Source organism: Brugia malayi (assembly GCF_000002995.4).
Source record: "Brugia malayi strain FR3 genome assembly, contig: Bm_v4_ChrX_scaffold_001, whole genome shotgun sequence".
Classification (NCBI taxonomy): Eukaryota; Metazoa; Nematoda; class Chromadorea; order Rhabditida; family Onchocercidae; genus Brugia; species Brugia malayi.
Genome location: NW_025062479.1, coordinates 23,806,186 through 23,820,610, shown reverse-complemented (window position 1 = coordinate 23,820,610; position 14,425 = coordinate 23,806,186). Strand labels below are relative to the sequence as shown.

Sequence of the window (14,425 nt, the reverse complement as noted above, 5' to 3'; positions counted from 1 at the left end):
TGTTCTTTATTTAAAAAAAAAAAAAATTTCATATCGCATAATTTAAATAAATACCACTCTTTCCTCTCCAAATTGTCCTATAAAGTTACCTAATACAATGCTTAATCAAATTTATTTCACTAACTTATTTTATCAACCAATAATCATTAGCCAATTTTTCAATTTCAAATCTTAAACTACTGATTCCATCATTTTATAAAAATTAAAATGAAACCATAAATTTCTGTCTGAAATTAAATTTATAATTTTAACAATAATTACACTACATAAATAATAAATAGTTGATTTGGGAGAAGGTATAGATAAAGAAATGCTTAAAAAATCAAGAGGTAGAAAATGAAGAGGAAAGAAAGAAATAAAAAGCAGCAAATATTGAAATTATATTTTAAAATTGAACAAGCAGGAAAGTAAATCAAATGATTGCTTCTGAATAAACAGCACAGGGACACGTGAACTTCACGTAAAAAATTATTTGCTTTTCTTTTAACAACCGGAAAAAAAAAAAAAAAAATTAGTTAAGAGAATGATAAAATTATATAAAACAAAACCATATATTCCATAGGTAAAACAGAATATAAATCAATATAAAATGTATTATATAATAACAGTAGAGTAAAAAGTTAAAATAAAAAATTACCTCTAAAATAACAAAAAAAGAAAAAATAAAATAATTTATGGCATTTTTTTTAGGTAAGCGAATAATAAATGTCACAAATGAAAAAAAAAAAAAAAAAAAAAAGAAAAACTAAATAGAACCGTTATTTAGCTAAATTGTTTACGGAAGAAATTTCAAAATGAAGCTAATATAATAAGCAGAAGACTGTAAATATTTTAAAGGCTATAATACTGCATGTAAACAAAATTTTAGGAAAGAATGACATGGAAATATCACATAATGAAGGACTTTCTTTTACAAATCACTAAATATACAATGATAAAAATATAAATATTACTCGTGCGTTTCCTTTCCTTCAAACTAATATTTTACACTCAAAAAAAAAAAAACAATGTTTCAATAAAAATTTTCTTTACCTACATTCCCCTGTAACAAAACAACAGAAATGTAAAGAAATGAAAATAAAATCCAAAAAAAAAAAGAAAAGTATAGAAAATCAATTTGAACAAAAAAAACAAATTCACAAATTTGTTTAAGGCAATTGAACGCTTATTTTCACTTTCATACATCACTTGTGATTGATAAAAAAAACAAACAAAAATGATTAAAGAAGTGAAATAAGAATGCTAAATTTTAGAATAAAACAATTCATAATTTCTTTCATCACAATTTTAATTTATAATTTCAAAATAAAAAAAAAAAAAGAAGAAATCTCATCACTCATAAAGTAGCTTTATAAAAGCTTATATTCTCAAAGTCACTTTAATTATTAAATTCTAGAAATCAACCGAAAAAGTGGGGATATTGGAGAAGGTTGAAATTATTCGACAAATTATGAGAACAAACTAAAAGAAAGAGAGAAAACAAAAAGAAAAATATTTATTTTTCTATGCGATTATAAAAAAAAAAAACAGAAGGTAGTAGATAGGTAAAGTATTTTAAGTGACTTTGAAAATAATGCTTATTATGGTATGAGCGATAAAAAACATATCTCCTGAAATGTTAACAAAATACATTTCTTAGCAACTAATTAGCTTAAAATATAACACCGAATTTCAGAACCACCAACAGAACAATTAGAAATAATTTTTCACAGATAAGACATTACGTTTTATCTGCTGATACTACTGCAATAAAAAGTTATTGTCACAATCCATTCCTTGTACAACAGAAAAAAAAAAAAAAACACATTACGAATATTAAACATAACTCAAACCTAAACAAAACTTTCAGTATGAATCAGTATTAACAGATTCTATGAGACTTATTCAGCAGTTTCAGCCTCTTTTGATAACGGAGTAGTGTCAACACTGAACGGACTTTCTGTAGATGCTTCATTGTCATCTGCAAAATGTCATTAAACAACTGTAACAAAGTAAAGTCTGAATGTCTAAAACTTCAATACTGAGATATAATAATGAAAATATTTCATAAAAAAATTTACCAGGCATTGATGGTATGAAACCAAAACTAGCGGAAGCAGGTACTGGTGGTAAAAGAGGAGCGGTATGAGCTCTTGGCTTAGAAGATGATGTTTCGATAAGTGGATTGAAATATCTTGATCCTGTAAAATTTATGACTCAAGAAAGAAATTCAGTTGAATAAGTTTACAAAAAAACAAAAAAGAAACATAGTTTGTTTTCCGGTTTGCTTTCAGTGTATATTCAAAAGTTATACAAACAACAGAGAATATTTGTTGCAGAAATGCGGACAAAAAAAAAAAATCATCCAAAATAAAGTAAAAATAAGGAAAGAATAATTTCGAATTATTAACTACTTCTACGACAAAAACAATAGGTAAAATTCAGCCTTATTTAGGTTAAAGAATAACTTACCACCACTTAGTCGAGCAGCAGTCAATCCACCAGCCTTAACATATGTCGATTCGTTTAACTTTTCCGAAGTTCCTGTAATTGATGGTGGCGGTTCCGGAACAGATTCTTCCTCAATTCCTTCACCAACATATCTGTTAAGCTTTGGATCCCATACAATCTGTAATTTTAGAAAATTCTATAGCTAGTGCAAAAATAACCAATAGCAAGAATGAATGACAAGAAATTTAAAGTATTACTGTCAAACATTTCATTCCAATTTTACAAAAGATAATGAAACATTATTCGATGATACCGATGGATGCTTATCGTCTGGAAGAATCATTTCATTGCTTGATGGAATTGCTTTTGCAATTGTTGCTTTTAGTTTTGAAAATAATCCAGGATTCTGACGATGATCGTTTATAAGTTTCTCGCCATTATGTGCCTAAATATCATTTTACATCATTTTTGCGATTGAAATTATAAAAAATGAAGCGACAAAATTAACCAAAAAAAAAAAAATTGAGGAAGAAAAATTATTAACCTGTTCATCTTTTTTAACCATATTTGATTGTTGCTGGGAGGGAAATGAAAGTTCTGCAAAAAAAAAAAAAAAAAAAAAAAAAAAGGAAAGTAAGAAATATAAAAGTAAATAATTCGAATATGTAAACGGCACATGAAATATTTAACTCAAAATAGTCAATATAAAATTTGAACATTTAATTTGTACCTGAATTTTGAATTATTGGAGATATATGAGCGGATTGAAATGTTCCTTGAATTTGCCTTCCTGTTGTTCCTGTAGGTAGCATTCCGTTTGGAATTTTTGCTTCCTAAACACAAGTACAAAACTTAGAATTTTAATTGTACTAGCAAAAACAAAAGAAATGAAAGATAAATAAGGTGAATAAATTTACCAAATGATCAACATTTCCACGTGAAGTATTTTCATGACTAATTGTAGTAGAAGTATTATTATCTGTTACACATTCTGCCACTATTTCGTTATTTACTCTTTTCGAATCAGTTTGTTGTTTCATTTTCAAAACTTTCCAATCATAAGTGCTATTATCATCGTAATAATTTTGCACTGCTTCATGTGAAATTTGTTCATTTGCTTGCAGCAATGAAGGAGAAATAACTGTTGTATGACTTGTAACACTACTTTCAACAGAATCATTCGTACTAGTTGATAGAACTGGCGGAAGAAGTGATGTGCACTGAAAATTATACATAACAAGTAGAAATATAAATATAAGCATATCTTTCACAATGATGCTAATTTAATTTAGAACTAGAATTGAAATTATCTAATCCTTATCAGTTCTTGTTTTACTTTCATTATTGGTCATGGAGGAAAGATCGATGATAAAAATTGGAGAGCAGCAGTATGAAAAAGGAAAATAACTCAAACAGAAAATTTCACTTAGACTCAAAATTGTACCTGAGAATTTACCGATGCGTTCGTGTTGCTATGCGTTTCAATCCTCTCTCGTGGTTGCACTGGCTGCATTTGATAATCTGAAAATTAAAATAAGTGACCAATGAATAAAAGATTTATAAGTGGCTTCAATCTCAAACGTTTTTTTTTTTTTGCAATTAAAAATAGGAAAAGGTAGGATTAGTTATATGCAACAAATCTAAATGGTTAACAAAAAAAAAATAAAAGTGCTTAACGAGTTCTAATTATTTTTTTTTGCTGTAAAAGATGAAGGAGAGTTCAAAAATAGTTATACTTAAACAGTATAAAATATATTTACATCTTTGAAGAATAACAAACTGCTGAACAAATTTGCTCTAAAATCTAAATGCTTTAAAATTTAACCGTTATTTTCAGTAGCTTTTTGACTTTCTGCTTCGTGCTGCTTGACTGGAATTGTTGAGAAAGTAGCTGCCTCCTGTCCAATATGCCATTTGACTGTCTCAGATCCCAATGTTGTCATGCTGATAATAATAAACAAAGAATGATAATGAAGTGCAATTTATAAGTTCAAGCAATAGATAAATTTTTTAATATTAATATTTGGAAAAAAGGTATTTAGCAAACTTACTTAACAAACTCATTCTCTTGGCTGTTGCTTTTCTCAGTGAAATTCACCGGCGTTTCAATCTAAAATAATTAATATCACTGTTTTTAAAAAGATATGAAGGAAACAAATCAAAAGTACGAATTTCTGAATAACTACTACTTGAAGAATGATTACTATTCATAGAAACAGTCTTCGCAAAAAAAAAAAAAAAAAAGGAAAAAAATACAAAAAAAAAGAGAGGATTACTTGCGGTGATACTTTTGGTACCATGATTAAACCAACATCTTCATTGTTACGATCGATATTTGTGGTAGCATCATCTTGTATCACTTTACTTTCCTCAGTTACCTTTTTCTGGTTATCTATGAAAGACCGCAATGCTGGAATCCAAACTGTACTGTTTGTTTCTGCGGATGCGACGAATTTTAGACTATAAATATACTCATAAACCTCATAAAAGCATGAAAGCATAAATATAACGGCCTTATATTTATCAATTAATTTAATTCTTAGTTTACTGAAACCTGTATTTATAGGACTTCAACACTGTTTCATATGTAAAAAAATCTTTTTAAAATCGGAAATTTCAAGACTACCATGCAATGATTTAGATCTGAGTTTTAAAAATGCTATAACAAGCAGAATTATATACAAATTAATGTGCATGAAGAAATAAAGTTTATAGACGAAACAAGAGAAAGAAGATAAATAAAGAATGCATAATACGCACCGTTCAGCAAGTTCATAAAGTCGTTCAAGCTGTTCGATATCGATTTCATGATGTCTATTCCAAATTTCCTTCGCAATTTCAACGCAATATCGAAAAGCATCTCCTGCTGAATTTCCAAATTCCGAAACCATTTCCGCATAATCCAGACGATGTAATTGATATGCAATTGATGTGTTGAAATTTATCAAAGAGCTGTTATTGGCCAACTTTGTGCAATAGTGAAAAATTTCCGTAGCATGCAAATCTATTATCGAAAAACTGAAATTTTTTATGTAATTAAAAGAACATGAAAAGAATGAAATAAAATGCTTTAGCATTTAAAGAAAAGTAAACAATAGAACGACATAAAAAGGTAGTATATTTGAGAAGAATTAAATGCCAAATATCATCTTGAGATAATTTTTTTCACACATAAAAGAACAGGAATAAAATTTTGATTACCTTTTCGAAAAATCAAAATTCATTTCTTCGCCTGGCAAAGTCGCATGAATAAGTGTTATGTGTCGACGAACATCCGTATTCATATCATCACTAAAAACTATCAAAAAATTGTGAATTTTTCTAGCAAGCAAAATAAATAAATAAATAAACATAAACATTTTGAAATAAAAGCAATAAACAAACAAAAAAAAAAAAAAAAGAAAACACCTTCTTGGTATCGGTTGAAATGGATTATAGCTGGGTAACAAAAGACTGACTGCTAAGAAACAAAAATCAGCCGCAGCATGTAATCCACGACGAGCAAGCACACAGCCAAGTTGATGTACTGTCCCAAGAGCTACTGGATTATTTAAATTAGCTAGTACTATAGCTGCATGTGAACGCCAACTATTTGTTTCATCCATCGGTGGACTTGTCTACAAAAAGAAAAACCATCTCTTTATCTATATTTTAAGAATAATAATAGGTTTTAGTTTGAGATATGCATACATCATTCCAAAAAATGAACGAAGCTTATCGAACCAAATAGTGATTTGAAATTATTAAAATCGAAAAAATTAAACAAACAAATGATAGCATGAATAAAAAGAGGAATAAAAAATTACCAGAACCGGAGCCGGTTGCCCATTTGCAACTGATAGAAGAGTCATTACAGGATTCATTTCTGATCGCTGCGACAAAAAGGCTGTTTCAACTTTTTCAAGTTCTTGTGGCTCATTGGCACACATACGACGTGCCAAAATCATTGCATCCGAATACAAACCATCCTTAATTGCACTTTCAAGAGCTTCCTGAAACACAAACGAAAAAAAAAAAAAAAAAAAAGATGACTTATTATAAAAATTGAAACAAAATAATGTCTTAATATTTGATCATTCATATCAAAATTCAAAAACACGTAGAATAAAAATGCTCAGGACAAAGAATCTCTAAATCTAACATAATATCTACATTATTCTTTACTTCAATGAAAATATGGATGTTATCGGAATGATAACTTCTCATTTTTTTGATTTTTTGATAAAAAAGAGTTTTAACAATAAAACTTACTTTAATATGACCACCAATAAGAAGTTGTGTGAAACGATCATACGCTTTAGAATCCACAGAACATTCATTGAAGTTTGTACTATGCAAACTTGACTTTTCTTTGCCATGTCGTCGCTGCTCAGGCACGTCATAAGTGGCCATTAATAACCGTGACAAATCAGGACCCGTTATTCGCTGAATTATTAGCAGAATTAATGAACTGTTTTATTTTCAGTATTAAAGAAAAAAAAAAAAAGATCAAGCATTAAAAATTTAACTTACTAATTCAAAGTTAAAAGCATACCCCTTGTTGTTGCACAAGCATTTCTAGAAGTTGCCATATTAAAAGACAGTCGCTTTCTAAACTATTTGATGGGTTTGCAAGATAAGTTTCCGATTTGAGAATTAACTCAATTTGACGTTGTATGTAAAGGTGTACAGAATGAGTTGGAGTGAATCCGGCAATCAGAGGACCTAAAAATCAGCAATTATATGTGGCATTCAAATATAAGAAAATCGCAAAGAGATTTTTTTTTTTTTTTTTTTGCACTGCTGATTGAAGTTTAATATAAATCACCACAGCTCCTCATAATCCTTAAAAATAAAAATGATACCATAATTTTATGTCGAAAATTGTTTTACATGAGCTTGATTGTGAACCTAAACAACTTTGTTCAACTGATTTGTAGATTAGAAGCTTAAGAAAACATCTTCAACCTAAAACATCAAAATATACCTCGGAATGATTCAATTGCATTCGAAATACGCAATAGTTTTTCATTACCAAATAAACTTTTCAGATCACGTATCTCTAGGATATTTTCCGAATTCTGAACATTTAGAATAATTGCCTTTCCACCAACACCAAATCTTAGAAATGAGTGTGGCACACGAAATTTCATTGGTTCTAAAATAAACAGACTACATAAAATTTCACTTTGAGAAACAAAAATAATCAATCATCGAATTTTAAGAATGAAATTTAAATCATCAGCGAAAAGCAAAAAAGCAAAAAGCAAGAATTTACAATCTAATATGATAAACAAAACCTTTAGCAGCAGAATCGATGCTCAGTTGATCACTGTCATCTTCAACATCACATCGGCTTCCTCGTTCACTTTGTCTGAAAAATTAAAGATGCATAAGGAAATTAAAATATTTTGAAAGAGCCGAAACAAAAAAAAAAAAAAAATGTAAGAGCACTTTTCTGATAATAATATAATACCATTCATCCGCTATATATATGAGTACAATGTATAAGTCAAAACTGAAATGCATTTGAGAAATACGATTGGATTAGCAATTTTTTCTCAGACAAATTAGAAATCTCTATAGTAGGAAGCAAAAAAAGACGAAATTGTATTTTATAACTAAAAAAAAAAAAGTCTCAAGAAGTCAATTCACTAATAACATTTTCGATTTCTTATCGTACGAAAAAATTAAAACTAAAGATCAACGTAACGTAACTAAATTTCTAATATTAAATTAATGCCGTAACTGAAGTTGATCAAATGTAACAATCTTTTCGCTATTAGTAAAAACTTATAAAACTTTAAAGGTTTTGTCAGATTTATACACATATGTTGCTAGCAATGTCCTACATAAATGTCATAAACTTTTCATTCTACAATATTTTATTTTGTACAAAAGGTACCTTTTTTTTAAGCTCAACTTCACAAAATACATCAGAATATATACTGCAGATTACCAAATATGAAGAAAAAAAAAGAAATGATATATGAAATAACCTGCTATCAAGTGTTTCATGCTCATCACTAAACAACTGTTTTTGAGACATTTCATAAGCCTTCAATTGATTTATCGAACGTTTAGCAATATATTCATCTTGTGTATGTTTACAAATCTGAAGCATCACTGAGCATGAATCATTGAGGACAAATAAGAGCAATAAAAATTTTTTTTCAATAAAAAAGTTAACCTTCCAAAGTGCAATTTCAGCTGAATCTCCTTCACACATATAGCTAAAAAATTCTCGATTGAATTTTTTATGAAATAGATCCACTGAAAGAAAGTGATGACGATAGAGAACACAATAAAACAAATAAGCTGCTTTTTCGATTGCAGGCAATTGGAAATATTCTGGAGGAGGAGGTAATCTACGCATTATGTACTCCACGCGTTCCTTAAATAAACATATTTTTATCATTCTATGCGTCTTATTAAGTGAAAATAATATGATAATTTTTTTTTTTTCTTATACTACTTAAACTTTATTGTTATTGTCTAACAATTTTTTCTCCCTTCTTTTTTTTTTTTTTTTTGAAATATCAAAAATCACTAACCTGTGGCAACTGTATTACACCAAAATAGTAAAACTCATTTGGAGCTGTTAAAGGTAATGAATCGTAACGAATTGCAGCAGCTTGCCGTGCCTGCAGAAATTTTAGTGAAAAGTTATTCACTTTGCAATACAGCACAATTAATGTTTAAAGAACTACTTAGCAATGATTTTAAATATTTTCATTATATATTCAACACTATTCCTAGATATTAACATTTTACAAATATCACATTGAATATTAAAACAATGCCAAGAGAACAAAAAATAATTAATGAGTGTAAATCAACAATTGAATAATTCTGAAATATACCATTTCCTGTTTATTATGGATTCGCTCCATTTCACTGTCACTTCCACTACTTCCATCCCTATTCTCGAACGAATGTTCCCCTTCATGATTTTGACGACTGTCCTGAGCGAATTCATTCAATTGTTGATATCTAGAAATAAATCGTAATCGTTTAATGTGGAGTGTTAGCAGTTTTTATGAGAAAAGAAAAAAAGGTAGACTGACTCTTCAAAATTAAAGCAACTAATGCAACTCGATTCTAACTCGTTTTTTTTTTTACCTATGATAATGCAAATTATAACATATAGAGAGTGTTGTTGTCTTCGAAAAACAAACTTCAAAAATCCTAGTAAAAATTATTTGGAAGTACAGAAATATTTTTATTAGTAAAATCATTAAAGAGAAAGCTATATCTGCAATTATATTCACTTTTGAATCATATAGAGTGTAGTAGTACATGTTTTTGCTGCAAAATGAGTTGACTGAAGTTCTGGCAATAAAAGTAAACAATCTTTTCTTTTTTTTTTTTTTTCTAGTTTTGCAAAGAAGTTAAGTGAAACAAGAAGGGAAATTTTTATCAATTAAAACTAAATTACTGTATTAAATGGATCATATTGAATGCTTGCAGTTTGTGCTCAACTTTCAGTATGAAGAATTCGATAATAAACGAAAGAAAAAGATACTTTGAATATGGAGCATCAAATGAAGACTGGGGTCGTCGCATTGCAACGTTATCGCCATCATACATCATGGCTAATTCATGAGCTACACGTCGTCCAAGATGAGGCCCCAATGAATGCCTACCACTTGGGTAATGCCTAATATAGAGCATTATGAATTTAATAATGTACTATCATGTATACACAGAATTATATAAATTGAAACAATTAATATTATCACTTACCACAGAGAAATATTTTTTTTTTTTTTCTTCATAATTTCAACAAAAATAAAAATTTTGCTGTTTCTAAATAATAAAATTCAATAACTTACTCGTTTGACTGATAACCGGTTGAAGAATTATAGCCATATGTATGTTGCATCATATGTTTATATTTAGCAAGTGCAGGACCTCTATATGGTCCTATCTCACCCATCTCTGATTTAGTACCACGTGATAAAAAATAATCATGTTCCCGAGTACGAGTATGACGAGTTCTTCAAAAAAAAAAAAAGAAAAAAGTAAGATAACGCTTCTGTTTTAATTACAATACTATTCAAGCTTATGACTATAAAAAATATGAAAGTAAAAACTTGCCGACGAAGTGAATTAACAAAATCTTCCCCATAATAAACATCATTTTTCACCGAGCTATTTTCAGAACTCATGCCCATGCGATCGGGAAGCGTATATGAATGATTCACTGCAAAATATCAAGAGTTTTGAGAAAAAAATGGCTAACAAGCAATTTTTTTTGTGTTAAACGAGCAAATTATAAATACTTTTAGAAGAAGGTCGAGAATCCGATATCGGTTCAACATTCTTCGAATTCGCAGTAAAATTGGAATCGATACCTACCGCTACTGAATTCTTTTGTTTTCTGCTTGGTATCCTGAAATATAATAATGTAAACCGGCAATGGTAATTGCAGTACAAAAGCGTATCAGATGTAAAGAAAAAGCACTGCGAGATGTGTGGACTACTTATAAGGTTTGATTATATAATTAATAAGATCTAATAATATTAACAAAATAGATAAACTGTCGGAGAGAAAAGAAAGATAAATAAAAATAAAGATTTTCTACATAAATTACGACCTATGAGCATTTTCGTCTACTTCTACTAATGGAGCTTTATGCATCTGGTGCCAATCCAAATTATGAGTTTCCATTTTCAAACGATCCAGTCGTTTAATCACTTCCGGGTATCTAAAAATGGTGCAGTTTTTAATGGCATTATTTTTCTTATCAATTAATAAGAAAACGAATGTTTATTTACTCATTGTTTTCTAAAATTCTTGTGGTTGAATAAAGGAAATTTCTGTGCTAATCAGGAAAGATAAATTAAGAGAGAAACGAACTGCTGGCGAATAATGCGATATCGGTCTCGAACATTTTTAGAATTCCAATGTTTTCCAGCAGGTCTGCTAATAGAATCTACAGTTGAATCCGTGGATTGTTCTGATGTCGATATCACAGTGTTATGCTCTGTAGTACCCTGAAAACAAAGTAACGTGCCGAGAAGAGACAAATTGTTACATATATAATACAAATTATAAGTATAAGATTTGAAGTATAAGATAATAGAAGCCTATCTCTTACAAATATTACTCGAACGTCGCTCATTAGTCTATCGAACGTGTCATCTAACTTGTCCATCTAGTAGAATTCAACTTGAAATGTTAATCTTCGCTGTGATTACTTTAAATTCAAGGTGAAAAAATTATTACATGCTCTAAAATTTAGCAATATGCAGAAAAGTTCACCTCCTTTACAATTTGTCGTAATTCATTCTCAGTTCGTATCTCCTGCATGACATCAGTTGGAAGTGAATTGGAATCCGCATTAACCACTTTCCTTAACTGATTGGAAGCACTACGCATAACCTAAAATATAAACTATTCCTGACAACTTCAAGAAGGTGAAAACTTATCTGTTATTTGCAGTTTTTCTGTCTTTAAATTTATTCTGATAAAATTTAATCGTACCGATTCAAGTCGCTTCACTGATACTACAGCAGCATTCGGCTCCTGAGAATTCGTTGCAGATACAATGTTCGAAACAGTTGATGTCTCCTCGATACCAGCAGTATTTTGTGTTTCATCAGTTTCTTTATTTAATAATAATGGAGTACTACGAGCACTATTTGCAACTGATGTAAGTGAAGGTATCTGCGGGCTAGGAATGACTGATTGTAATGTTGTAACAACACGATTCACTGAAAATTCTGAAAGTGCCACACTTTCAAAACCGAAAATAAAAAACATTCAAGGAAAAGTTGGTAAAATTATGGTACACTTAACATAGTTCATGAATGAGTAATAATATCCAAAAATTAGCATCAAATCTTAACCCTACATAATTTTCGGTTTGAACTGTTAAAGATATCATAAACAATCAGTAAGTATGAAGGCGGTAGGTGAAGCTAGTTGAAATTAAGTAAGAAATTACCGGAAGGATCGCTGTTGTTAGAAATAGGATCAACACGAGCGATGTTTACAGGAGAAACAGTTGTTGAGATTGTTTGATTACAGGACAAAGTATCAGCAGAAAATGATGTTTCAGTCGCAGTAGAAATGGATGTTGCTATTACAGGAGTGACCTGAGTCACTGCTACTACTGGTACATCACTTTCAGTCTGAAAATAATTTTGCTAGTATGATCCATTGTGCCCAATTTCATCCCAGTAATATCATTTTGAACGATTTTCAAATGTTTCTTTCTGTAAAGTAAAAAACATTTATTATTTACCTCATTTACTGCTTGCTCTTTTTCTTCTAGCAGTAATGCACCTGCCGCCACATTACCTGTAATATTTATTTCATCATCCAATCATTGCTTATCATATTAAATTCGAATTTTATGTAACAATTTATCGAAAAACAAAAAAAAAAAAAAAAAACTCTTTTGCAAGTCCAATCTTCCAGTTACTTGCAATTAATCAAGGAACATGAAAGTACATAAAACATTAAAATTATTATCCCAAAAGTATCCTTTTCCCTTATTTAGTTATATTCAAAGTGATAAAAAAATTATAAACTTTTAGAAAATAATAATTCAGGATGTTGTTGCCACTGCTTTAGATTTACAAAATACTGTCTGTACGACTTAAAGAATTAACGATTAAAATAATTGACATTTAACTCATCTTCCGACAGTAAGTTTCTAAAAATATGAAAGATCAAATTTACACCTTCCGCGTCATCGCCAGAAATCAGTTTCACTTTATCATGCTGATCATTATACTTTTCGTCAATTGCTTCCTTACCCTGAAAAAGAAATTTTTTAATAATTGGAATTTTTATCTAAACATATATTATGACTTCAACAAGCTATTAAAGTATCAATACCAAACCAGAAATCTGAGGTAACAACGTACTTCTGCAACAGTGCGACGTTTGAAGTCCAAGATCGGTTGATGAATACCAAACGAATATGGTCCTCCCTGCTCATTTTTTTGCTCACGAATTTCCAGTGAAGCCGTTTTTTCCTAAATTTCAGATAGCTTAAACAGTTCAAACACATCACTACTAATACTTTTTAGATAAATCTAAAATTATATTTTACAACAGTTCCGTGAAAAAAGTAAAATGCAAATTCTGCATAACCAATCCCTCCTCATATAATTTTTAAAAAAATCAACCTCAGGAAATTTTTCCGATTGCTGTTGAGTGGAAAATGTGCTGGGAATATTAGGTGTTTGCCAACTTCTTATTTGACTAACATCACCGGATGATGCTCGAAAACCTTCAAATACTGCCGCGCTATATGGATCCGTTCCAGTTTGCTAAAGGAATACAGTTGTAAATCATAGTTTTCATGTTTTTTTGCTCCCTATTCTATTATATTTCTGGATCTTTTATTTTACGGTTGCCAATTTAAAATTACGAAACAAAACCGTTTTCTAATATTTGAATTAAACTCCTTAACAACGGATTACCTGGTATAAATTCACCGCTATAAGTATAATCATTCATCAAACTTGAAAACAATAAGCCTACTGAATGAATAATTATTGCATTTAAAGAATTATGTCACAACATTTTTGAAAATTGTCTAATGTTTTTGACAATAAGTAATAAAAATTTCTTCATAACAAATGAAAAAAAAAAAAAAAAAAAACATGTACTCTCATAGAAATGATTAACTTTTGAAAAAAACTATTAAACCATTCGTTGATTACAGTACTAATGCTGATTTCTTTCTAATACGCAAATATGGACTAACATCCTGCTGATGCCACCAATACGATGGTTGTTGTTGTTGTTGTTGTTCTTGTGATACTTCACTGATATCCTTTGCGTCATTCCTTTCTTGTTGCTGTGTATTCGTTTGCAACTGCCAATAAAACTGCGACATCCGCAACGATATGCATCAACTAACTTGAAATTTACCTTTACAATAGAGTTTGATACACAAAAACATAACAAAATGTGAACGTCTCAGCAAAATGAAGCGAAATTACAATCAAGAATTTGCTAATTACGAATATCATAGCGATTACTTTTTATAAT

General features: G+C 29.6%; 1 protein-coding gene across 2 annotated transcripts; it reads right to left on the bottom strand.

The window, feature by feature from the left end:
- Nucleotides 1-1,880: 1,880 nt before the first annotated feature.
- On the bottom strand, nucleotides 1,881-14,270 carry Bm12262 (uncharacterized protein; the record flags this gene model as incomplete). 2 transcript variants are annotated; one of them, XM_043075933.1, is made up of 37 exons in its annotated part: nucleotides 1,881-1,960; nucleotides 2,061-2,180; nucleotides 2,452-2,608; nucleotides 2,744-2,875; nucleotides 2,975-3,027; nucleotides 3,161-3,263; nucleotides 3,348-3,650; nucleotides 3,875-3,951; nucleotides 4,256-4,374; nucleotides 4,482-4,540; nucleotides 4,707-4,890; nucleotides 5,191-5,448; nucleotides 5,632-5,721; nucleotides 5,839-6,047; nucleotides 6,237-6,422; nucleotides 6,682-6,855; nucleotides 6,965-7,134; nucleotides 7,397-7,567; nucleotides 7,710-7,783; nucleotides 8,409-8,524; nucleotides 8,600-8,803; nucleotides 8,964-9,053; nucleotides 9,273-9,402; nucleotides 9,935-10,069; nucleotides 10,245-10,409; nucleotides 10,510-10,615; nucleotides 10,695-10,804; nucleotides 11,010-11,120; nucleotides 11,273-11,409; nucleotides 11,678-11,797; nucleotides 11,900-12,138; nucleotides 12,363-12,549; nucleotides 12,663-12,718; nucleotides 13,105-13,180; nucleotides 13,291-13,401; nucleotides 13,555-13,698; nucleotides 14,139-14,270. In XM_043075933.1, 37 exons carry the CDS (start codon nucleotides 14,268-14,270, stop codon nucleotides 1,881-1,883), a joined length of 5,088 nt encoding a protein of 1,695 aa, XP_042931867.1. The 2 variants fall into 2 exon arrangements, with proteins under 2 accessions (XP_042931867.1, XP_042931866.1); XM_043075932.1 differs by having other exon boundaries at nucleotides 11,900-12,129.
- Between the last annotated feature and the right edge of the window lie 155 nt (nucleotides 14,271-14,425).